Here is a 24,166-nt window from a genome sequence, read left to right on the forward strand (position 1 = left end):
CTAGTGGGAAGGTTCTAAATAGACCTCTTGAGAACTGAAGTATCATTCAGTGAGTAAAAATGGAGTATTCTTATACCAGAGGATGGAAGACACTAACTGCAGCTAGACAGACCTGGGGGAACTAATAGAAATTCCTGAAGTTTTTACTGAGAGAAGACAGTCTACCAGGGCAGAGGTTACTGCAAATTCCAGAGATGACTGGTTATGATGACTGTTTATAATATAATATATAATAAGGACCTATAAAATCATGACAGGTATGGAGAACATGAATAAAGAAGTGCTATTTTCCCATTTACATAACAGAAAAAGCATTAGGGGTCACCCAATGAAATTAATGGGCAGGAGATTTAAAAGAAACAAAAGGAAGTGCTTTTTCATACAATAGCAAATAACACATATAACTTCTTGCTATGGGATGTTCAGAAGAACAAAAGTACAAATGGCTTTTTAAAAGAATTAGATACATTCATGGGGAATAGATCCATCTGTGGCTATTAGCCATGTTGGACAAGGATACATCCCCATGCTCTGAATATCCCTAAACCACCAACTGACAGAACCAGCAACAGAATGACAGGAGATGTATCATTTAAAATTTCTCTGTTCTGTTCATTTCCTCTGAAGCACTTAGTACTGGCCACTATTAGAGATAGGATACTAGGCTATGAACCATTGTTCTGACAGAGTATGACCATTTTTATTTTCTGTGGTCCTTTGCTGAAGGAGAAAATTTACCTCCTGAGACAATCACTTCATGAGAATGGTTCTTGAAGAGGAGCTTGGAAGGGGACATCTATAGAGTATCCACAAGTGGATGATTTCTACTACCGGTTTGTGTGTTGTGCTTGCACTTCAGTTGTGGACAAAGAGGGTGAGGCAGCCACCAAAAGTTGAAGGTGTACGGAGCAGTAGTGGCTTTAACAGGAGCAGGAGATTTGATTGTCCTATCAAAAATTATGCCTGGACGGAGGATGAATCTAAGTAGGTATAGTTGTGTTAGCAGAAGTGGTATTGGCTCATACACCTATTTATGATGCAGTCTTGGCTCATATACTTGTTTAGGATGTTTTCTCTTTGGAGCTGAGATGTAAATGCCCAGGGAGCAGAGGGTTACTCTAGAGATTCTTTCAACTCATTGAAATTGGAGACCTTTTTGCTACTTTGAACCTCCCTGGGGAATCCTGAGGCAAGCAGTCAAGACACACGCGTCATGACTAATCACATGGTCATCTCTTTAAAAGTGGTGTCTGCTGCTTCCACTACATCTTGAAGGGATGTTTTGGGCTCCGGTATGCCTTTCTCAATTAGGGCCTGGAATTAGGCCCTGAGTCCTAGAGGAGTTTGTCCTTGATGTGCAAAATGAATTACTCAATTGTTAAAATCTTACTTTGTTAAAAAAAACTTTTGTAGTTAGCAGTATACAACTGAAGATATATAGGAGACAGCACCTGACTTAAAACACACTCAAATTCAGTTTCAAAAGTTTAATGAAATTGAAACACTAAATGTTACAGGATATTAAATGAAGAGACATTTTAGACTACTTGCTGGAAAACAATATTGCTCCACTTTTTTATTTAAAATGTAGTACATTTCTAAAATACTACAGAAACTACTGTATTGTAGATGGTGACTTCATGACAAATCTTGACTCCACATGTCAAGAGTCACTTTTATGCCAACAATCCTTCCAGAACTGCATGAGTGCTCATAGGATATCTTCCAATCTCTGTGGATCAGGCATTAACACAGACAACATTTTTTAAAAAATCTCCAAAATATGTGAAATGTCTATAGGAAGTTCTATTCCTTATATGGGCTTATTCATCCATTCAAGTACTAGATACTATTTTGAGACAAAACTAGTGCTATTCAATTAGCTTTTAAAAGTGATCAGTTTTCCTGTTTTTGGACGACATTGCACAGAAACTCATAACAAGCTATGATCTGCACTAAAGACACTGGTTATGTTTTAGCTAAGGCAAGATGGATGAAGTAATATCTTTTATTAGACCAACTTCTGTTGAAAGAATGTCAAGTTTTCAAGTTATGCAGAGCGCTTCTTCAGGTCTAGAAAAATCCGTGAAATGTCAGCTAAATACAATATCCAACAGATAGGTTAGCATAAGTAGTTATCATATATTCTAAGGGATAGTTCATGGTGAAATGGCCCATATTTAGCTATTTAGTTAGTTAGCTATTTAATTCTTTATTTGGTTGCAACACTCTGAGTACCCTTCCCAGACTATAGGAAGAGTTCTAAGCTGCTTAAAAGTTTCTCTCTCTCATCAACAGAAATTGATACAATAAAAACAATTATTTCACCCAGCTTGCTCTCTAAGGCTATGTCTACACTGCACTCTAATCTTGAAATAAGATATGCAATTTGTGCTATACAAATTACATACTTATTTTGAGTTTATTTTGAAATAAAGTGCTATTTTTAACATCCCTTAATACCCGTGGAATGAGGGTTACCAGAATTCCAAAATAGCATGCCTGTTATTTTGAAAAATATTTCGAAATAATGAGTGACTTGTGAAGATGCAGGGAGCTATTTCGGGATACCTCTGGTATCCCAAAATAGCTTTGATGTGTAGTCATACCCTAATATTCTGGACTCAATGAAGCTACAACAACACTGCATGTGACACCTGATAATTATGCACTACAAATGCATTTTTAATTTACTTTTCAAGACAGTGGCAAGTATTTAAATTATTCACATAATCAAAACAATATTATCTAATTTTAAAGTGTTATGCATATTTAGAATTACAGATACATAAATACCCATGAAGCTGATGTGTGAAGTTTATATTTCTACCTTATGCTGATTTTCATTTGTTTGCACACTTATGACAACAGTACATTAGTCTGCATTGTCAAAACTAACTTCAGAAGCACAACAACAAAATTCACTTTGAAAAATGAAAGTTTTAATTCTGGAGATAAGCAAAATCTGTGAGAAGCTCTTTAAAACTATGAATATTTGTATTTTTTAATATCTGCAGATTTCTCTTATGATAGTTATTTGTTATTAACAACACTGAAAATTGGGGTCCATTTTAAAGATAATGTATTTTTTGGCCATTTGTGTTAATGCTAAAACACGTAAAAGTCATAATGAAAAAATGATAGCATATATATAAAGAACTATTGCACAGCTCTGGATAAAAGGTATAAGAGTAAGCTGAGATGAGTGTTCTTATGAAAGCTTTAATTGTTTGGGGCCATGGGAAATGAAATCAGATTTTTTAAAAAGGCCCAATTTTACTCACTTTTGTTCTTTGATCCCCTGATTAACATTTGCAACCACTAACTCACTTTCCTGATGGAGGCGACTGTTGTCAGTTCGTGCTGCTTCCAGAGCCTGGTGCAAAGTTTCCAGCTGTGGATGCAGACAGATCAAAGCGTATGATGGACTCCCTAGAACACACTCTATCTGGAATACTAATAATAGTCTGTACTAGTTGTAAAGAATCAAGTCATTTTTCTCTACTCCTTCAAATAATCAGGGTTTCCTTGTACATGCAATTAATTGATTCAATATGCTGGAAGGAATGTCTGAACTTTTCCCACGCCTTACATTTACCCGTTTATTATAACATACATTAGTCTACCTCCAGAGGTTGTTTTAATTGAAATCAGGTTTATTTTATAAGAATGGAAAGTTTACAACTTGCTATGTTTCTGTTTAAATACTGTATTCTTTTTTATATATTCTATTATGTATTTCTTTAAGGTTAGTTCATAACATTTAGAAAACAAAGAATGTCAAAGTCTACAAGATTTTTAGCACAGTTCAACAGAACAAAAAAATCTAGCATTCTAGAGGACTGGATGGCTCAGTAATTGAGAACAGGATATCAAGCCATTTCCCTTTATTTCATCAGTTTGACTCCAACCCAGGTTAGTAAAGACCAAAAATTATGACTATCTACTAGATATTTGAGGCCTGTGTAAAAGTTACAGAATTTGCCCACTATCCCGCTCACTCCTAGAAGTGGAGAATTTAGGGACCCATCTAGCTTCTGTGAAGTTAACTTCTAAACGTCCTGTGATTTCAGTGATGCAGAATTGAACCGTTAGTCCCAAAGACAAAAATCATTAAAAAAAAATCTAGATTAGTAATAACATTCTTTGTTAAGAAACATATTGCATATCAGATCATGATATTAAAGTTTAAATGCAGAATAAGTGAAAAAAAGTATTAGTCTTTACAATCTAGATGGCTATAACAGAATGAATCATTCATATTAGCCATATAAAGAAATGGTTTCAATACCAAGCCATCTGCAGATCTTTAAGAACAATAAACTTACTCATATTTTTCAAATGACAGTACGCATTTAAGCCACAGCTTTCTTCAACAGGGAATATAATTTTATCATTGTTAAAACCAACACTAATTTCCTCCAAAAATTAGGATGGTTTTGTGAACTCTATTCACAATACTAGTATGACGCTAGAGATGTTTTAAAGTGTTGAGTGCAATAAATCTTTAAATATGCATAAAAGCCTCTAACAGTATTAGTGTGGCTAATATATAATGGAAGAAACAATATATATCTAATTAAAATCAAATCAAAATAATACCCTCTTACTGTTCTGAGAGCTATCTGTTATGCATATTAATGCTTTATAATAGATTACATTAATGCTGCAGAAGCAATTTACTTATTTATTTAAATATATTTAAAATATTATCATGTATTATTAAACCACACAATTTATTTCCAGTTGCTTTCGTAATTATGTGAAATTTAAAAAGAGGGCTTAGTGTCTGACAAGTTATGATTACCTGAGGTACTGACAAAGGAGATCATATATGTCAAACTGATGTTGACACAAATACAGTGATTTGCTAGGTTGAAAAATGGTTACAAATACAAATTGTTTAAATGTACAAATCAATGTAGTTTAACATAGAATATACCCACCTCTCTACTTGCTGTGTCAAACATTGTTGTAGATATATTTAGTTGTCTTTGGAGATATCCTGCCTAAAATAAGACAAAGAAAACCAATTGATGTGGAAAACAAAATTATTCTCTATGGGAATAGAGATAGGGGTTGCATGATTTTAAACATTTATAGGTAGACTTTTGAAATGCAAGCAATGGCAGTGCTCTAAAGTTGTTTTTGTTTAAAAAATTGTGAGTAAATGAACAGCTGAAAAACAAAGGATTTATAACAGAGATTTGAGTAAACCATGTTACAAAATGTACGTATGAGCCTCTCTTTGTCATACCTGAATTCTAACCTGCTGGGTTATTACAACAGCAATTGCAAGTTCTTCAGTATTGTGTAGCACCTTTGCATCAAGTCATACCATATAGGGATGGAACTGGGATTAAACACCTTTTACTCGCCCTTGCCATGTGACCACTCTGGATTGTGATTTAGGGTATTCAGGAAATATCAAGCTCTTCAGTGTAACCTCTCCTCACTGTGAGCACGTGAGCAGATGGAGGGAGGTAGAATAAGTGGAGTCCTGACTGAACCACCCCTAACATGCCTACCAGTGGAGTTGAGCTGAAGTAGGATGACCTGAACAATCTACACTTACAAAATTGTTATTACTTCCTCTTGGAACCAGGTACAACAGAGAACGAATTGTTTTATTTACTGTCCAGGCTGCTTCTTCACTAGTTCAGCTACACATTGCCTTTTCCAAAGATAACACTAAGCCACCTCTCCCCCCCCCCCACACACACACAACTGAGTCCCTTGTGATGCACATAAATTGAACAGTGATCTCAAAACATCAAATTCTTCTCACCTGTGTCCCAAGAGAGAATTTGAACCTAGTTCTGAATAAAATAGGCAGTAGTTAACTAGCCTACTGCACATAGGTCCTCTCCTTCCCTGGTATTCAAGTTTACATAAAACAAAGGCTCAATCTCAGTGGACAACTGTTCATACAGACTCAAAGATCCCCATTCTACAATATGTGGTGTTTTATATTTCAAATACTTTTGCAATTATTTGAAATACACTAGCCATTTCATTGCAGGGGCTGAAGCCTGGGTTGTCACAACTACCGAAACTACTCAATACCGTACATTTAGAATCCTGTCAGATTTCAAGATATTTTTTTTCTAAAGGACAGGCTACTTGTGGCTGGAGAGTAGATGCCGTACTTAGTGATTATACAGGTATATAGACCAATACAGTAAACTTTCGTCATTACTAGTTCTTGACTGACAATAGTTGCCATGATTGAAAGTTGACTTATTCAATCAAAGTAACACACTAGGATGCAAGGGTATTAACAAAGGTCTTCCCCTCTAGAGCCTGACAGACAAATCCAAAGACAGCATAGCCAGCCAAATTCTGGGGTAAGTTACATAATCAATCTAAGTATATTGGAAGATGTGTAGCCAGCAAAACGTCCACAAGGATGGCTTTCAATCCATGTGCCAAAAGAGTGCAAACTTGCCTAATTTATTGGCAGAACGTGTGGGTATGAGAAAAGCAACTAATTGGAGGCTGATGGTAATGCTTTATATACCTGTTGAATGCCACATTGGTGCAGAATACACTGCAATTCCCATTTTTCCATGTCACAGAATTCACCATTCAATTCTGATATAGACTTCGATATGAGTTGCCATTATTTCCAATAAGCCTGATTTAGTACTATTGTATTCCAGCACCTTCCAGAGTCATGGGTTCTGGAAATAAACTTCCACTTGTGCTTGTGTATAGGCTTTTATATCTACACAGTGTATGCCCTATGTATAAAAGATATGCAGCAAAATTAAAAGTTTGTGGGGGTTTGTTTTTTTACTTTTTTCTTATTGAAGATTGATGGACTATCTTCCACAGTTTAATTACAGAAATTATGTTGTCTTCTGCTATGAGTCTGTGCCTACTTAGGATGAATTACAACTAGAATTATTCAAACTAAATTGTGCAGGTTAATTCCTGTGTTATACTCCATTAGGAAAAAACTGAGTATTTCTTGGATAGTTCTTAAATTCCTGGGGAGAGGGGAGAGTCATTAACATTAGTAATGAGGTTAGTTATCACTTTTATAACAAAGTGCAAAGGACCGGCAACAGGGTGATTGGACCCTCTTCTGTTGATGCATTCTGTCAGTGGGTGCTAGAAACCTGCACAAAGTACCAGATGTTCTGCAGATTCATTGAAGTACAGGTGGTTTGTTAACTTTATCTGGGATCTAAGAAATGTAGGTACAACTAAGGAAGTAGAACAGGGTTGGCCCCAATGGGAAATCTTAATGACAGCTACCCTGAAACAGGAAGCTTAGGCTGAGATTTATGTCGTATTACTGTTTTTGAGTTACCAATAAAGTCAAATTCCAGAAAAAAGGTGACTTTGGGCAAGAATGCAGGGTGCTATGCTTAGCACTCAATCCCCCTAAAAATCCGCACTCCAAACATCTAACCATACAGCATTCAAAAATCCTGTTTGCTATCTGACCTTTCTTTGTAAACCTTTCCTCTGAAAAAATAGTTGTAGAAAAAGTGATCTGATGCAATTCCAGAAGTAACTTATTAAATATGATTAATTACAGAAACAGCAGATGGAAAAAGCTGTTTTATGTCATTTTGTTCAACTTCTCTCCTTACAATGTAAGATTTTTCCTTAAAGCATTTTTTTCCATATTTAATCACAATAATGAGGTAGCATTTTTGTCTCTTACAAGTTATGACTAAGGATTCATTGTAGAAAAAGCAGCATTCTTCAGTGCACAAGAGTTGCAGTTCATTGGAAAAGGAATATCTGAAGATTGCAATCTTTCTACAGAAATTACAATGGAATTAACACTTTCATGCTCATGAGATAAAGAAAATAAACATATTTAATAAAAGAATAAGAATTATTTATCTGTAATCATTCGTCTCTGTGACTTTATCACAAAAAGACCATCACCCAAGCTCCTGAATGGAATGGAGGAAAAACTCATCTAGCTTAAATGTAGTCAAAACTGTTTGCTTAACCAGACAGTCTCATCCTAATCTACACCACAGATGTACTTCAACTGCAAATCCCTTCCAAGGAGAAAGATAAAATCTCTAAAAATACAAATAAAAATAAATGCAATTATAGAGTTATTGGAAATTACAGTATCTTCACTTCTGTGGTGTGGAACGTGAGTGTAGATCTGTTGTGATGTACATCTTCAGAGAACAATAATAGTAGATTCTCGATCACTTGTAATCTTTCAGTTGCACTGGTTGTCTTTCAAAAAATAGAAGTCAATACACAGAAGTCAATACGCAGAATGCAAGAAGCACCACTTCAAGTTCTATGGCTAATGTTATGCAAGAGGGCAGACCAGATGTCACACTGATATATTTTGGCCTAAAAAACCTATCTATCTATGTATAATTTAGAGTTAAATTGGATCCACTCATTAAGGCAAAATGAGTCCTAGCAACCCCATAACACAGGGCCCTTGTTGGCTTTATCCTGTCCGATAGAGCCTTGTGAGGATACAAATTTCTATCTGTGGATATGGATATCTCTGGACAGAAATTGGTGTCTGCTCATCTGCAAGGCTGTATGCCCAAGAGATGCCTTTCCCAAAGGAGAGAAACATGGTGCAGTCACTCCGAAGAGCCAGAGCCCTGCACCAAGAACTCCTCCTTGCTGTGTGGCTCTACTGCCTCCAGCCCCACCAGCAGCCGTATATCCTGACTGATGTTGTCGAAGCCCGCTGGAGGCAGGGCTTGGGACAGTACAGCTGCGTGGACAGGAGGAGCTTCCAGCACAGGGCATTGGCTCATAAAAGTGGTGGTACCACATTCCTCTCCTTTGGCACCAGCATTGTCTGAAAGGAGAGCCCTGCAGATCTGGGGATACTGATTTCTATCCACAGATATCTGCATACCTGGATAGAAATTTCTATCAGTGCAGGTTTCTATTTACAGCTCTGTGCCAATATAATCAACAACCTCACATTTGGTGTTCGTGTCAGGAAAGCCCTCTAACTCTCTCATGTTGGTAAATCTTTCTCCCCACTCATCCTTACTCATCTTACCCCTACTTGAATGGTCTGGGCTCACTTCATTCTCCTCCTTCACAGAGTTGCTTGTTCTTGAGATACAGGGTAGTTCTCATATATCTCAGAGGTATTGTTTCAGGCTGTCGGCAGATTCAGGTAGATATTGCTGTTTTTATTACACTCGGGGTTAGTTTACATAGCAAAGTTTAACCTGTAATGCCAATATAATTTTCCCATGTAGGCGAGCACTTTTATTTACAACCAGGCATACAAGAAACTTATTTTTTACAGAGGAAAGTTTAAATTCTGATGTAATCTCGCGATTCAAGTAGCTAACACCCTAGTCAGGGGTGCTTTTGCTTTAATCTTGTCTTGCCTGCAATTAAAAAAATGTACTTTCAGGCTGCGTCTAGATTGGCATGATTTTCTGGAAATGCTTTTAACGGAAAAGTTTTCCACACGTTGAGAAGAGAAGAGACATCATTAAAGCCAAATGGCACCTGGGTCTAACATGTCAATGTACTGAAATAAGGGTTAATTTTTAGAGCAATAGTGCACAGAAAGCCCGGGTATAAATTTACAGCACCCTAGCCTGCCATGCACTAACTGGTCTTATGGACCATGCTGTCACACAGGAAAACTTCCATAGTGCTCTGACATGTTCCTGTTTCAAACAGTAGTAAGTCAAAGCACACTACAGAATTTTTAGTTCACTGCAGCAAGGTTTGTAATGGCTTGTTAGAGTATGGCAGGTTAGGTTAATGGATGGGAGATGTACACCCAGGTTTCCTGGGTGCTAAATCTCCATATAGATACTCTCTGGCTACGTCTACACTGGCATGATTTTCCAAAAATGCTTTTAACGGAAAACTTTTCCATTAAAAGCATTTTCGGAAAAGCATGTCTAGATTGGCAGGATGCTTTTCCGCAAAAGCACTTTTTGTGGAAAAGCATCCGCGGCCAATCTAGACGTGCTTTTCCGCAAAAAAGCCCCGATCGCCATTTTCATGATCGGGGCTTTTTTGCGGAAAACAGTACTATGCTGTCTACACTGGCCCTTTTGCACAAAAGTCTTCGGAAAAAGACTTTTGCTCTAACGGGAGCGGCATAGTATTTCCGGAAAAGCACTGATGATTTTATATGAGATCATCAGTGCTTTTCTGGAAATTCAAGCGGCCAGTGTAGACAGCTGGCAAGTTTTTCCGGAAAAGCTGCTGATTTTCCGGAAAAACTTGCCAGTCTAGACACAGCCTCTGGCTATGTCTACACTGGCCCCTTCTCCGGAAGAGGCATGCTAATTTCGAACTTTGGAAGTAGGAATAAGAGATCCTCCGGAAAAGAGCTTTATTCCGGAGGATCACGCCAGTCTAGACGCTCTTTTCCGGCTTTTCCCCAAGCTGGAAAAAAAGTGGCGGCCATGTTTATTTAAATCTCGCGGGGATATTTAAATCCCCCACGGATTTCCCTATTCCAAAGTTCGAAATTAGCATGCGTCTTCCGGAGAAGGGGCCAGTGTAGACGTAGCCTCTAAGTACATCTTTATAGCAACATTATTACAAAATAACTTAGTCCATGTCTACACAGCAGCCAGTTATTTTGAAATAACGTCGAAATATTGTCAAGCTGGAGGACTTCTTACTCTGACTCCTGTAACCCTCAGGGCTCATCTACATTGGCCCCTTTTCCGGAAGGGGCATGGTAATTTTTGAGATCATAATAGGGAAATCCGCAGGGGATTTAAATATCCCCCGCGGCATTTAAATAAAAATGTCCGCCGCTTTTTTCCGGCTTTTAGAAAAGCCGGAAAAGAGCGTCTACACTGGCCAGATCCTCTGGAAAAAAGCCCTTTTTCAGAGGATCTCTTATTCCTACTTCCAGAGGATCTGGCCAGTGTAGACGCTTTTTTCCGGCTTTTCTAAAAGCCGGAAAAAAGCGGCGGACATTTTTATTTAAATGCCGCGGGGGATATTTAAATCCCCCGTGGATTTCCCTATTACGATCTCAAAAATTACCATGCCCCTTCCGGAAAAGGAGCCAGTGTAGAGGTAGCCTCATTGTATGAGGAATAAGGGAAGTTGGAGGAAGCATGCACTATTGAAATAAGTGCTGTGTTGACACTCCCAATTTTGAAATCTGCTAGGCTACGTCTAGACTGCAAGCCTCTTTCGAAAGAGGCTTTTTCAAAAGTATCTTTCAAAAAAGCCTCTTTCAAAAAAGAGCGTCTAGACCGCAAGCAGTACTTTCAAAAAAGCAAGCCGCTTTTTCGAAAGAAAGCAGCGAGTGAGTCTGGATGATCTCTTTCTAAAAAGCTATGTTGGCATTCAAGAATGCCTTTTTTCGAAAGAGCACTTTCGTAAAAAGGCGTTTTTCCTCGTGAAATTAGGTTTACCGCCGTCGAAAGAAAAGCCGCGTTCTTTCAATTTAATTTCGAAAGAACGCGGCTGTAGTCTAGACGCAAGTGAAGTTTTTTCGAAAAAAGGCTACTTTTTTCAAAAAAAACCTTGAGTCTGGACACAGCCCTATTGAGCTACATCAATTGTGTAGCTTATTTTGAAATAGAGTATTTCAAAATTGGGAGCATCTACACAGATTTTGATAAGATTTTGAAAAGTCACTAGGGATTTTTGTTGCCTCAGTTTTTAATTACTCAGCTTGATGTATCTCAAATGCAGTTTCAAGGTGTTTAGTTCCTGAACCAGAAGAGTGACAGCGGACACCCCAAAATCACTAATAAGTTTTGAAAAATTTGGCCAATAATCTCGTTTTAAAACCACTTTTAATAAAAATTGTTACTTTTAAAAGTGACAACTGAATAACCAATTCCAGAACTACATTATTACAGTGAATGAAAAAATTACTTGAATTTTAAAGTATGGCTTGCAAAGAATTGCATAGCTCAGTAATGAATTTTGACTGAAGTAATTACTTATTTTAAATCACAAGCAATGTAATACTAGTCCCTCATAAAGTAATTGTGGTATTAGTAATTCATTACTTACTTAAGTGATATTTTTTTTCAAAAACTAACTCAAATTTATCATTTTTAAAGATGTAATAGGACAGGCAAGGATGGAGCTGTGGGCATTTCAAGCCTACTCTTTAAAAAGGATTTTGTGTCTTTAGATACAACCTTGGGTGACAAGCATTGTAAAAGCTTTCTCATCCCTGAATTAGCCCTAAGACACATTGAGCTAAATCCAGAAGGAAAATGAAGCTAGATCTATACTACTGCAGTGAGTTGACCTAAGGCCGTGGTCACCAACAGGTCGATCACGATCGACTGGTCAATCGCAAGGCCTCGACCAGTCAATCGCGAGGCATCCTGTCCGCCCTGCCCCCATTTCCCTCCCACCACGAGAAGCCCCACTACCTACCTCAAGTGAAAATGGAGGTAGTGTAGGCTTCCCGGGGATGGAGAGAAGTTCCGCAGCTTAGCGCCACTTCCGGTGATTCCAGAAGTAGCGCTAGCTGCTCTGCCGGGTGTACTGCGGGAGGGAGCATCGGCTCCCTGCACTGCACTGGAGGGGTGAGTCAGCCCCGGGGAAGGTGCGCACGTGGGGTTTCCCTGAGCCGGAGGGGTCGGCCCTGGGGCAGGTGCGCATGGGGTTTCCCTGTGCCGGGGAGGGGGTCGACCTCGGGGCAGGCATGTGCAGGGTTTTCCTGTGCCGGGGGTCAGCTCTGGGACAGGCGTGCGTGCGGGAGGCTTCCCTGCTCGGGGTTGGCCCCGGGGCAGGCGTGCACACACGGAGCTTCCCTGCAGCGGGGGGAGGGAGGAAGAGTTGGCCCCGGGGCAGGCGCGCGCGGGGCTTCCCTGCGCCGGGGGGGGTCAGCCCCCGGGGCAGGCGTACGTGCACGGGGCTTCCCTGTGCTTTGGTTGGGGGTTGGCCCCGGGGCAGGCATGCGCTGGTTTCCCTCGGGGGGGGGAATCCTGGGAGGAGGCAGATACAGGGAACACTCTGCCTCCACTGGCACCCCACTTCCCAGCCCTCACTCCCCAACCACAGAACTCTGTCCCCACTCCCCAAACACTGTCCCCCACTCTCCTGTTCCCACCCACAGAATTCTGTCCCCACTCTCCTGTACCCAGCTACAGAACTCTGTCCCCACTCCCCTCCCCACTCCCTGAACGCTGTCCCCACTCTCCTGTCCCCAGCCACAGAACGCTGTCCCTACTCCCATCCCCAGCCACAGAATTCTGTCCCCACTCCTCTGTCCCCAGTCACAGAATTCTGTTCCCCACTCCCCAAACGCTGCCCCCACTCCCCTGTCCCCAGCCACAGAATTCTGTTCCCACTCTCCTGTCCCCAGCCACAGAATTCTGTTCCCACTCCCTGTTCCCAGCTACAGAACTCTGTCCATATTCCTGTCCCCACTGGCACCCTGTCCCCTGCAGAAACCTGTCCCCTCTGGCACTCTGTCCCCTGCTGCAGAACCCTGTCCTCTGCCTTCCCAGCACCCTGTTCCCTCTTCCCTACCCCCCGCCACAGAACTCTGTCCCCACAAAATGTATAATTATAAATGCTTCATTTTAGATTTAAATAGCATGAATAAAAAACAGACCATTTATTTCATAACTATAAATATGTCATTTTAATTTTATACATTGCATAATTTAAAAATAAACTGTTTATCAGAGTGTGTAAGTAAGGGTTGGGGATAGCAAGTGATGGACAGGAGGAGAATAGAAAGGGCGGGGCTTCAAGGAAGGGGCAGGGCGGTAGATCTTCGCCTGTTTGGAGATTTAAAAAGTGATCTTGGGTGTAAAAAGGTTGGAGCCCACTAACCTAAGGTATGCAACTCCAGCTACAATATTCATGTAGCTTGAGTAGATATACCTTAAGTCGAATACCTGTGGTGTCTAAACTGCATGGGGTCAATGGGAGACACTCTCCCATTGGCTTTACTTTTCTCTTCTTGTCCAGGGTATAGTACCAGGATCAACTAGATTGCAATCTGTGGCTGATTTGGTGGGGCTTCACTAGACTCATTAAATCAATTGCTGTTGCATTGATCTCCACTCTGTGGATCTCAGTTATAGTGCAGATGTAGCCTTAGGCTCAGCATTGCAACATCTAATTTTTAGGCACCCTTCCACCTAATGGAATCCACTTCACTGAGTCAAGGGCCCAGAGCTCAATATTCATGGAGAGATAGGTGCTAATTATAAGATTCACAAAAGCCAGCATCTTGAATGGGGATCCTAAAATAATAGGAAATGCCCAGGAGCTTAGGTTTAGACCCAGCTCTCAAAAGGAAGTAGGTGCCTAAGGGGAGTGCCTCTCTCCACTAGGGATTCACAGCTGTGAACCCTCTTCTGGAGTTAGAATACAGAGGAGGAGAAGACAGAAGTGATCCTTTAGGCCCAACAGTTCAGTTGTTACAGCCCTCACCCAGAATAGGCGGTCTAGTCCTAAGCCTCCCTCTGCCTGGGTGGATCAGGGTGAGTTCAAAGCCTCCTCCTGTGGATCAGGATGGGAATAGGGATACTCAGTCGCTACTGTTTTATGTGATGAAGAAAGGAGGGTTAAAAGATCTTTCCTCCAATTCCTCTATGGGATAGCTCAGAGCATGTATCTTCACCTGCATGATATGGGACCTAGTACTAAGGGAGAGACAACAAAGGGAACACTCCTAACTGACTCGGACATGCTTGGTACCTATTTGGATGAAGCACTGCCTTCATCAGCAGGCACTTGAGTCTGGAAGACTTATTCCTTTCTTATGTTGTACACTCTATAAGTGTGTCACCTCTCCACAAATGTCCTACCTCACCCAGACATGAAAGCTGCTGGGATGTGGATCACTCACAGCTGCCCCAAGGTTGGAGCAGCAGAGTTAAGGCAGACTTAGTCCTGCCCTGGCCCTGCACCACTCCTGAAAGGAGCTGGCATGCACTGCAGTGGCTCCATGACTCCTTGTGCTGCCCCTCATCTACAAGTACCAACCCCACAGCTCCTACTGGCCATGGTTCTCCATTATTGATTAATGGGAACTGCAGGAGTACCTTGTACCTTGCTGATGTAGAAGTGTGGGGAGAGAACTGAGAGGATCTCGAATGCAGAGCGAAGCCCCAAGGGGTCCAAAAGGGCCATTGGTATGGAGGTAGTACCCAACTATAAACAGGCTACTGGCCCAAAGGCTGTGTCTACACTGGCATGATTTTGCGCAAATACTTTTAACGGAAGAGTTTTTCCGTTAAAAGTATTTGCGCAAGAGAGCGTCTATACTGGCATGTGCCTTTGCACAAAAGATTTGCTTTGGTGCAAAAGCATCCGTGCCAGTATAGACGCTCTCTTGTTCAAGAAAGCTCCAATGGGCATTTTAGCTATCGGGCTTTCTTGCGCAAGAAATTGATATTACCCGTATACACTGGCCTCTTGCGCTTGTGCAAGATGACTTATCCCTGAGCGGGAGTGTCAGAGTATTTGCACAAGAAGCACTGATTTTGTACATTACAACATCAGTGTTCTTGTGCAAATACTCATGGCTAGTGTAGACAGGCGGCAAGATTTTGTGCAAAAGTGGCCGCTTTTGCGCAAAATCTTGCCAAAGTAGATATAGCCTAAGAGTGCTTAGAGAGGATACACTAGGGAAACTGGGAATGCTTGGGTCAGGACACAAAAGTTCCAACTTCAGAGTCTGAGAAGGAGTCTCTTTTCTCGGTCCATGGGGGATCTGACTTCATCAGTACCACGGAATCTGGCTCCAACTCTGGAGAAGTGAGTATTTGAAAAATCATCACTGGCTTGCCTCTAGGCTGAATTCTATGCAGAAGTGCTGCAACAATTGAAGGGTATGTCTACACTACAGAGTTAATTCGAACTAAGCTAATTCAAACTAACGCGTCTAGAACTAAAAACTAGTTCGAATTAGCATTTTGCTAATTCGAACTAGCATGTCCACATTGAGTGGACCCTGAACAGGGCTTAAGGATGGCCGGAAGCAGTGCCGGCAGGGCATCAGAGGAGGACTTAGAGCGTGGAGATGCTGTCTCAGGCTAGCCGAGGGCTGCGCTTAAAGGGACCCGACCCCCACCCCGGACAGACAGTTCTCAGGGGTGCCCCGCTTGCAAACCAGTCCTGGCTTGGAGTGCCCGGAGTGCCCACACTGGGCACATCACAGCACTCGGCCATCAGACCGGCTGCACTTGCCGAAGGCTGCCATCTGGGGAGAGGGGGCAATTGGGGGGCTGCAGGAGAGCTTCCACCCCCAGAAGCCCGCAGAGCCAGCCCAGTCCTCCCCATCGGGGGCTCGTACCCCATTCCTCCCTCACCTCCTTCCACTTACCCTTCCCTAGCCCCCCTTCCTGATGCACAAAATAAAGATAATGTTTCTTCCAACATTGACTCTGTCTTTATTGAACAAAACTGGGGGAGACTGGGAAAAGGAGGTGGGAGAGGGGAAGAGAAAGGCTGGGAGAGGGGAGGGCAGCTAACATGATCAGGGGTTGGGAACAGGTCCCAGATGAAGAGAGGCTACAGAGACTGGGACTGTTCAGCTTAGAAAAGAGGAGATGGAGCGGGGACAGGATAGAGGTCTCTAAAAGCAGGGGTTGGGTGGAGAGGGTGCATTCAGAAAAGTTCTTCATTAGTTCCCATAAAGAAGGACTAGAGGACACCAAAGGAAAGGAATGGGTAGCAGGCTTCAAACTAGTATGAGAAAGTTGTTCTTCTTCACAAAGCAAATAGTTAACCTGTGGAACTCCTTGCTGCAGGAGGCTGTGAAGGCTACAACTAGAACAGAGTTTAAAGGGAAGTGAGATCAAGTCATGGAGGTTGGGTCCATGGAGTAGTCTTAGCCAGGGGGTAGGAGTGGTGTCCCTGCCCAAGGTTTGTGGCAGGCTGGAGAGGGATGGCACGAGACAAATGGCTTGGTCACTGTCTTCGGTCCATCCCCTCCAGGGTCCCTAGTGTTGGCCACTGTCGGCAGACAGGCTACTGGGCTTGATGGACCTTTGGTCTGACCCAGGACGGCCATTGTAAGCTCAGGGCTCAGGGTTGGGGGTCTCAGTGGACCCCCTTGATTTTCATGCACACCTGCTCCTGGGTGGCCAGGCTGGCAGCTCTCCTGCCCTAGCTGGCCACTTTCCTGTGCCTAGTGCGGAGATCGTGGACGAGGTCCATGATGTCTGCACTAGCCTAGGAAGGTGCCCGCCTCTTGCGGTCCAGGGCAAGCTCCCGGGAGCTGCCAGCCTGGTCCCGGGAAGAGGGGGTGGGCTGGGGGACATCGGGTGGGTGGCTCTGTGCCGTGTCAGGTGCAGGGTCTGCTGGCTGGGTGCTGGCAGGCTTGCACCTGGCACGGGCACCGTAGCCAGCCCGTGCCCCTTTAAGGGGTCTGGGGCCGGGAGGGGGGCAATAGAGTTTCCCTGGTGTTGGCCAGAGTTGCCACCAGGGAAAGCTGGGGAGGGCTAGACTCCCACTAGTTCGAATTAAGGGGCTACACACCCCTTAATTCGAACTAGTAAGTTCGAACTAGGCTTAGTCCTCGTAAAATGAGGTTTTCCTAGTTTGAACTAAGCGCTCCGCTAGTTCAATTTAAATTCGAACTAGCGGAGCGCTAGTGTAGCGCCTATGAATGTTAGTTTGAACTAACGTCCGTTAGTTCGAACTAACATTGTAGTGTAGACATACCCCAAGTGTGTGATGCTGAATAGTGCCTTAGGGCTGCAATCAGGACCATGAGAGCTTGTAGATCCAGTACCATGCAAGGTGCCTGAATTGTGGGAGAAGCTAGCATCAACAGATTAAACAATTCCATGGATGCCTTGAAAGTGTTTAGAAAGAACTAAAAAAGGCTTCTGAGCCTGTAGCACCAAAAGAGGTGCCATCCTTCAGTGACTGGTCTCAATGCACCTTTTCTGGGTTCCAGAATCAGCAGTCCATCCTGGCTCACAGATTGTTCCAGGGGGTGAGATTTCTTTGGGTGTCTGTCTGAATCCTTGTATCTACTGAGTGACTATTCTGTAGATTTGGAAGACCCAGGTATTGAATCTTTAAGAGACATGCAGTCTCTTCTTAGGCACCACCCACATGGACCTGCTTATGGACTCCATCCTAACAAAGGGAACACTCCTAACTGACTCAGACATGCTTGGTACCTATTTGGAGTGAGCAGGTACCAACAGTGGATGAAGTGCAGCCTTCATAAGCAAGCACTTGAGTCTGGCAGCCGTATTCATTTCTTATGTTGCACACTATAAATGTGTCGCCTCTCCACAAATGTCCCACCTCTCCCAGACATGAAAGCAGCTGGGATGTGGATCACTCACTGGAATAGTTCTGTTACATGAATGACAGGCCTTGAAGCCACAAGAGTAAGGCATTAGTCCTGACCAAAACCAGTATCCAACTAGTGACAGGCCTTAATACCAGAAAAATAAGGCGTTAGTCTTGACTGAGACCAGTATCCAACCAGGCACTGATTACTTTACATTAAAAATATGATTTTCAAACTTATTCTTATAGCTAGTTACAGAAATACTATACAAAACTGAAAACTAACACTGCAGGCATGACCTACCTTAATGGAGGGAAGATATATAGATACAAAAATTGAAGCTCCACTCAGTACTACTGGCAATAGGAAGAAAGTGAGATGTTTCAGGGCAGAGCAGCCCTTTATATCTGTATGCAGCAGTTTGAAGCACCAGAGCTCACTGACTGGTGCCCCAATGTGTAGTGCAAAAGAAAAAAATCTGCAATAGCTGTGCACAGGGCTTGCACACAACTACAGTGGGATGGACATATGCAATCCCTTGAAGAAGGGCCAATTGGAAATGGGGCTGGTATCTTGCTTGTACAAACCCATATTGTATGTTTTCCCCTTAATCATTGAAGTTTTTCTTTGCTGCTGTGCTTTGGGGAATAAAGATGAAAATAATAGAAACCAGGCTGTCCTCTAAGGTCACTGCAAAAAAGCACAATTTCTAATTCATGTTTCAACAAATCCATAATGCATGACTATCCCCTCCTGCCTTCCTAAAAGACTTCCACAGAAAAGCCGTGTTTTGGATGCAAAAACCAAGAATTAAAAAGTTCATATCACCACTGATAAGTGGAGAATACTAAAATTATTGTTAAACCTAAATCAATAGATAGTGAGAAAATTTTAAATCAAACATTGATTCAGTATGTTTAAAATATATAGAGAGAAAACATTCATCAGACATATACCAGAGCATATTGGGAGTTTTCTGAATAAATTGTTAAAGTATGCACATATGTCAAAACCATTGCAAAATAGGTTGATTTCAACAAATCACCCGTAATAAAATATTTTACTGAAGTGCTGAAATTTTCAAAACAGCCCATGCTTTTTGTTTTGAAATTTAAGCTGATTTATTTTAATAAAGGCTTTTAATAGATTAAAATGTGAACATTCAAATAAATCATTTTGAGATTATTAAAACAAGTGTTTCATTGGGCTGAACCATAGATTTTAAATTCATGTACATTTAAAAAAAAATTATTTTCCCCATTTCTGGACAGGATTTTTTTTTTAATACTGAAAAATGTGACTGGATTGGAAAACTGTTTTCCAACTCCAAAATATACCTTTAAAAAACAATACAGCTAATATCTAAATTAGGTGGAGTGCAACTATTTGTTGACCATACAGAAAAATAAAAAGAGTTAATAAGTAAAACAAACAATATTAGAAATGTCCCAAAAGTTCAAAATGTTCCTGGAAGTTATATTATATAGATCCAGAGTTTACCACATGGTAAGACTAAGGAAAGACAGAAAACTTGAGGAAATATTGATAAGCCATCATTTTGAGTCTGCAAACAGAAATGTAATAAATGCTTTGGCTACCACAGCACAGATGATATGGCTAGTAGCTAAAACAATAAAATGTATAGAAGGTTTATTGTTTAGTTTTGATCCATATTGTGGAGCCTGATATTTGCCTACCTAAGATCCACATTAAAAATTTGTCAGGAGTAGAAGAATTTCACATATTTTATATATAATGGAACGATTCACAGTCTCCCTCATCATTAATACAGATATGTGGCCTACACAGACTATGGGTCAGATCATCTTACTCAAGATGGGGAAATGTAATCTGTGACCTCTAGTCACCTAGGCCCTCCCTGACGCATGAAGCAGTTTGCAGGATTGGAACTTTACCGGTTGTACCCCTGTAATGAAGACAAGGATGGCTTTCAACCACATATAAGAGTTCAATGAATTGCAAAGGTATACAAAAATAAATCAATACATACCTTGCATTTATCAGAAACCTGGAAGTGGTCCAGCACTGTTTTCATAGAAAAATTTTAATTATGTTAGTGGTAATGACTTAGATAAATATGTGAAAACTAAGATGGGAGCTGTAAATTAGATTTCTTGATTATATGGTTTGTTAAACAACTGATTTTTTCACAATGTATTTCAGACCTTATCCCTGGAAATGTGATAATACAAAACTAAGCTTGGGAGTCATGTTACTCTGTAATGATCACACTGTAATAAAATCTGTAGTAGAAATGATAGCGATTATTAACAAACCAAGTGTGTGTGTGTGTGTGTGTGTGTGTGTGTGTTTTAACTTAAGGACAGCTAGTTTGCTAGTTTGTGTTGATCCAAATAATATCTGAAAAGAAATAAATAATCAAGAAAGAGTTGAAGATGATATATAATATTTATGTGAATGAAGACTATATACATAAAATGACAAGAGACCAATGTGGCTAAGTTAGGCTATAAATGAGCAATATGCAGAAGTCCTTTAAAATGAGATTTGGCTGAGGAGGGAGACTTGAAAACAAATACCAATAATATGGGATTCATTAAGTGAAAAGAATAACTACTAAAAGAAAAGGCACCTTTAAGCTTAATAGTAGAGGACATTTCAATTAACTTAAAAGAGCTAAAAGATAAAACTATGCTAAAAGAAAGAAAGACAGTTAAGCAGTATTAGTATAGAATTAGAGAACAAAGAAATAGCGAGCATGTTAAAAAAATCCCACTTTCCTAAAAGGTGGTGAGTCTTCACAGAGTAGTAGATTGCTAGGCCAAAAGGGGCCATTGTGATAATGTAATTTCTGACCTCCCACTTTCACACAGAAATTCCTATAGGAAGCCTAATCACTTATAGTTGAATTTCTTAGGTCAAGGGTCAAGTCCTCTGGTATGGAAAAGTAAGAGTTGGCCCTTCTGTAAAAGAACACAGAGCATTTAATGCAGATCAAGTACAGAGCCTATGCAGTCCAAGATACATTTATGAATTGTGATGCTCAAATTATAAAAGAAATGAATCGAAAGATTTTTGTAGTATTTTTTTCACAAGTTATACAGGATTAGAGAATGGTGAACATACATGAGAGTTATATGATGCAGGTCAGGCTCACAAAGGGGGAAGGGCAAAGGGTGCAGTAGCCGTGGGGCGTGGCAATTCAGAAGCTCCTGGGGCTCTAGGATACTGCTGCTACTGCAGGAGTGGCAGCAGCTAGAGCCCCGAAGCCTTTAAATCACTGCTGATGCACCACAAGACTTGCTCTGGGTAGCTCTCAGGAGTGGCTGGGTGGTGGTGGGGGCGGAGGGATCCAGAGTGGCATGCTCCAGACAGTGCTGAGGCTTGTCCCCATTCCTTCTTCCTGAAGTTCTGACTCTTCCAGGAGAGAAGAGCCGCCCTCCCCAACTTGCCCTGGGGACCAGCAAGTCTATTGATCCCTCTCCCCTCTCCTCCCAATTCATCAAGCAAATGTAAGTCAGTTAGGGTCAGAGCTCACGTCCTGTGTCGACGGTATTGGTCTTGAAAGAGAAAATAGTTGCTGAGAACTAATCTGCTTACTTTCTGAAGTCCAGATTAAAGCTTTTCTTCTTAGTATATATTTTGAAAGGTAGATGGATTTAGAAAATATCTTCCAGTTTGAGAGTTCTTTACCAATATTCCCCATTATATGAATGGAAAAAATCTCTTTCTCTTAAACTAGAAAAAGCTTTCAAACCAGTGGGAACATTTCAAGCACAAACACTGTATATGAATGTTATTTAACTTATTTTTATTGACTTCTCTGATCACTTACTAATACACATTAGCTAATAATATACTAAAAGCAAACAAGCACTGTATGTTGCTCCACAAAATGGAGAAAAGACATAATTAAATTATGAATCTCCCCTCCATTACATCACGTAGTATGACATACACAGTAAAAAAATATGCTTAGTTCAATTGTTGAAGTTTTTTTAAAATAGTATTATCATATGAGCAAAGGGAAAAATTATTTTTACTGCATAAATGTAGTGTTAAAGTATCTGATACCTCAACTTTAAAGGTTTTTTAGTGAGTTATTGTGAAGCAAATACCATCTTAGCCAATATCTGTGGCTAATCCCCCAGGACCTCCACAGCACATCTAGACTCTGTATCTAGAAAAACGAACATGAATCCTGAGGATCCTCATGGAATATCCAAGATTCCCTCATACAGCTGTTCCATAACAGATTCTGGTATTCAATCATCCAGTCCCTACCCAGAGATGGAGGTCATGACTATGTCCATCCAGACTCCCATATGGAAGTTAGTCACCGGGGAAGGATGCCAGGGAGGCAGTGCTATAACACTACAAATTAGAGCACAAATTTTCTGAGTTTACGAGATTCACCATGTTTGGCTAGGTGTTCAGCTCAGTACTGTCATGTTTATTTGCTGTATTTTTCCAAAGAACTCTTACTCTGTCAGCTTCCTGGTTATACTGAGTTCTATGGCACCCAAGTGGAAGTCTGTCACAGCAGACTTCATTCTGGCATTGGTTACAAAAATGTATTTTCCATTTACAAAAAATGATGGAAATAAAATGTCTCACCTAATTTATTAAAAAATGACATAAAAATTATGTAGGCCTGTACAAAACAATAGCAATGGCAAAGCTTTTATCACTTGGTCTATTCTGGAATATGCTGCAATAACAGGAGAAAATATGATCTACTGTGACCACACAATTCGGGTCCCAAGACAAACACGGCAGACTGAAGAAGGGTCCAGAAGCCCACAGAATTTATGGAGACAGTTCCCCCACACTCTGGGCAGGGGAACTTCAGCACTCTCATCAGGTCCCTGCAGGTCAGTGCCAGGCAGCACAGACAGTCCAATTGCCTTTAAGTAGCAAAGTAAAAACATAGTCCTGTGAAGAAAACAAATGGAATAATCCGGTGCCAAGTGTATCTTCCTCCAAAGGGCTCTGGCAGTCAACTTCTACTCACCTCAGGAACATATTTTTCCATTTCCTCCCTCATTATTTTTCCTTCTGTCAACTGTGGTAAAAAGGTGGAATTTGCTTTCATCTTAAAATAAATCTATTGAAAGTCGAACATTATAAAAGACATAGCAGTAGAATTCTAAAACATGAATGCCATGAATTATAATATATTTAATGGAAAAAATATACCATTATAGCAATTTTAATAAACACATAAACATACAATACTGAATCTCAGTGGATTCAAACTACTGCTTTATATCAACAACTGTAAAAGTTACACATAGCATCCAATGTTTTTTAAATTTCCTTCCTATGGCATAAACTCCAATTTCTATAATGGGGCGAAAAACTTCTTTTAAGGCACAATCTTTTCTCTATCTTTTCATTTTTGCATAGGTGAGGTTATACATTTAAATTCAAAAGTGGAAGAGGAGGAGGTAGGCAGTTAGCAGTCTGATTTACTAGAATCCTTTGCAGGGTTTTATGGATTTATAGCTAGCTGTGGTTTTAACAGTTCTAGCAATATAACACTTCTTGGGTGATCTGTCACAGCTTGCTCTAGAGAGTTCATGATTCAGTTTGTGATAATACCAACTTCTCTTCTTTACTCAAAAGGTCTTTAATACAGCCATGGCTATTTTTTCTGGATCAATTTTAATTTATTATCTGAGGTCTGCAAATAAATACTCTCTACATAGATTATGACATAAGCCCCTGGTTGTAACTTATATAATTAAACAAAAACAAAATTTCAACATACTTTACTAATAGTCAGAATAATCCAATGTGGTAACCTCCCCACAATGTTTCGATAATCCGTCCATATAACAAACAACAATCTCAGATGGGCTGAATGCAAAGGACTAAATCTGTATTCTGTTTTTGGAATAAACTATGGCTACATCTTATGGCATTAACGCAGGAGAACTCCTTCAAAGTTGAATACTGCCCATGAGTTGAGCAATGCAACAT

General features: G+C 40.8%; 1 protein-coding gene across 36 annotated transcripts in view; it reads right to left on the reverse strand.

Annotated features, from left to right (window-relative positions):
• LOC149525258 (uncharacterized) overlaps positions 1–24,166 on the reverse strand; it is a 185,653-nt gene that overhangs the window by 91,553 nt on the left and 69,934 nt on the right. For 18 of the 36 annotated variants that reach the window (XR_016348740.1, XR_016348721.1, XR_016348722.1 and 15 more), the window contains 2 exons: positions 4,947–5,009; positions 3,285–3,394 (listed from right to left, as the gene is read on the reverse strand). The exons of 5 other annotated variants lie outside the window; for them this stretch is intronic. Coding sequence is in view for 2 of the 31 variants with exons in the window: in XM_089776220.1 (XP_089632346.1) it covers positions 4,985–5,009 (25 nt within the window). In the remaining 29 variants the exon portion in view is untranslated. Of the gene's footprint in view, positions 1–1,268; positions 1,733–3,284; positions 3,395–4,946; positions 5,010–24,166 lie in introns of those variants that run through there. 13 more of the 36 variants (XR_016348743.1, XR_016348725.1, XR_016348724.1 and 10 more) reach the window with 2 other exon arrangements.

The sequence above is a fragment of the Pelodiscus sinensis genome, chromosome 2 (assembly GCF_052426305.1).
Source record: "Pelodiscus sinensis isolate ZL-2025 chromosome 2, ASM5242630v1, whole genome shotgun sequence".
In the NCBI taxonomy this organism is placed as follows: domain Eukaryota; kingdom Metazoa; phylum Chordata; order Testudines; family Trionychidae; genus Pelodiscus; species Pelodiscus sinensis.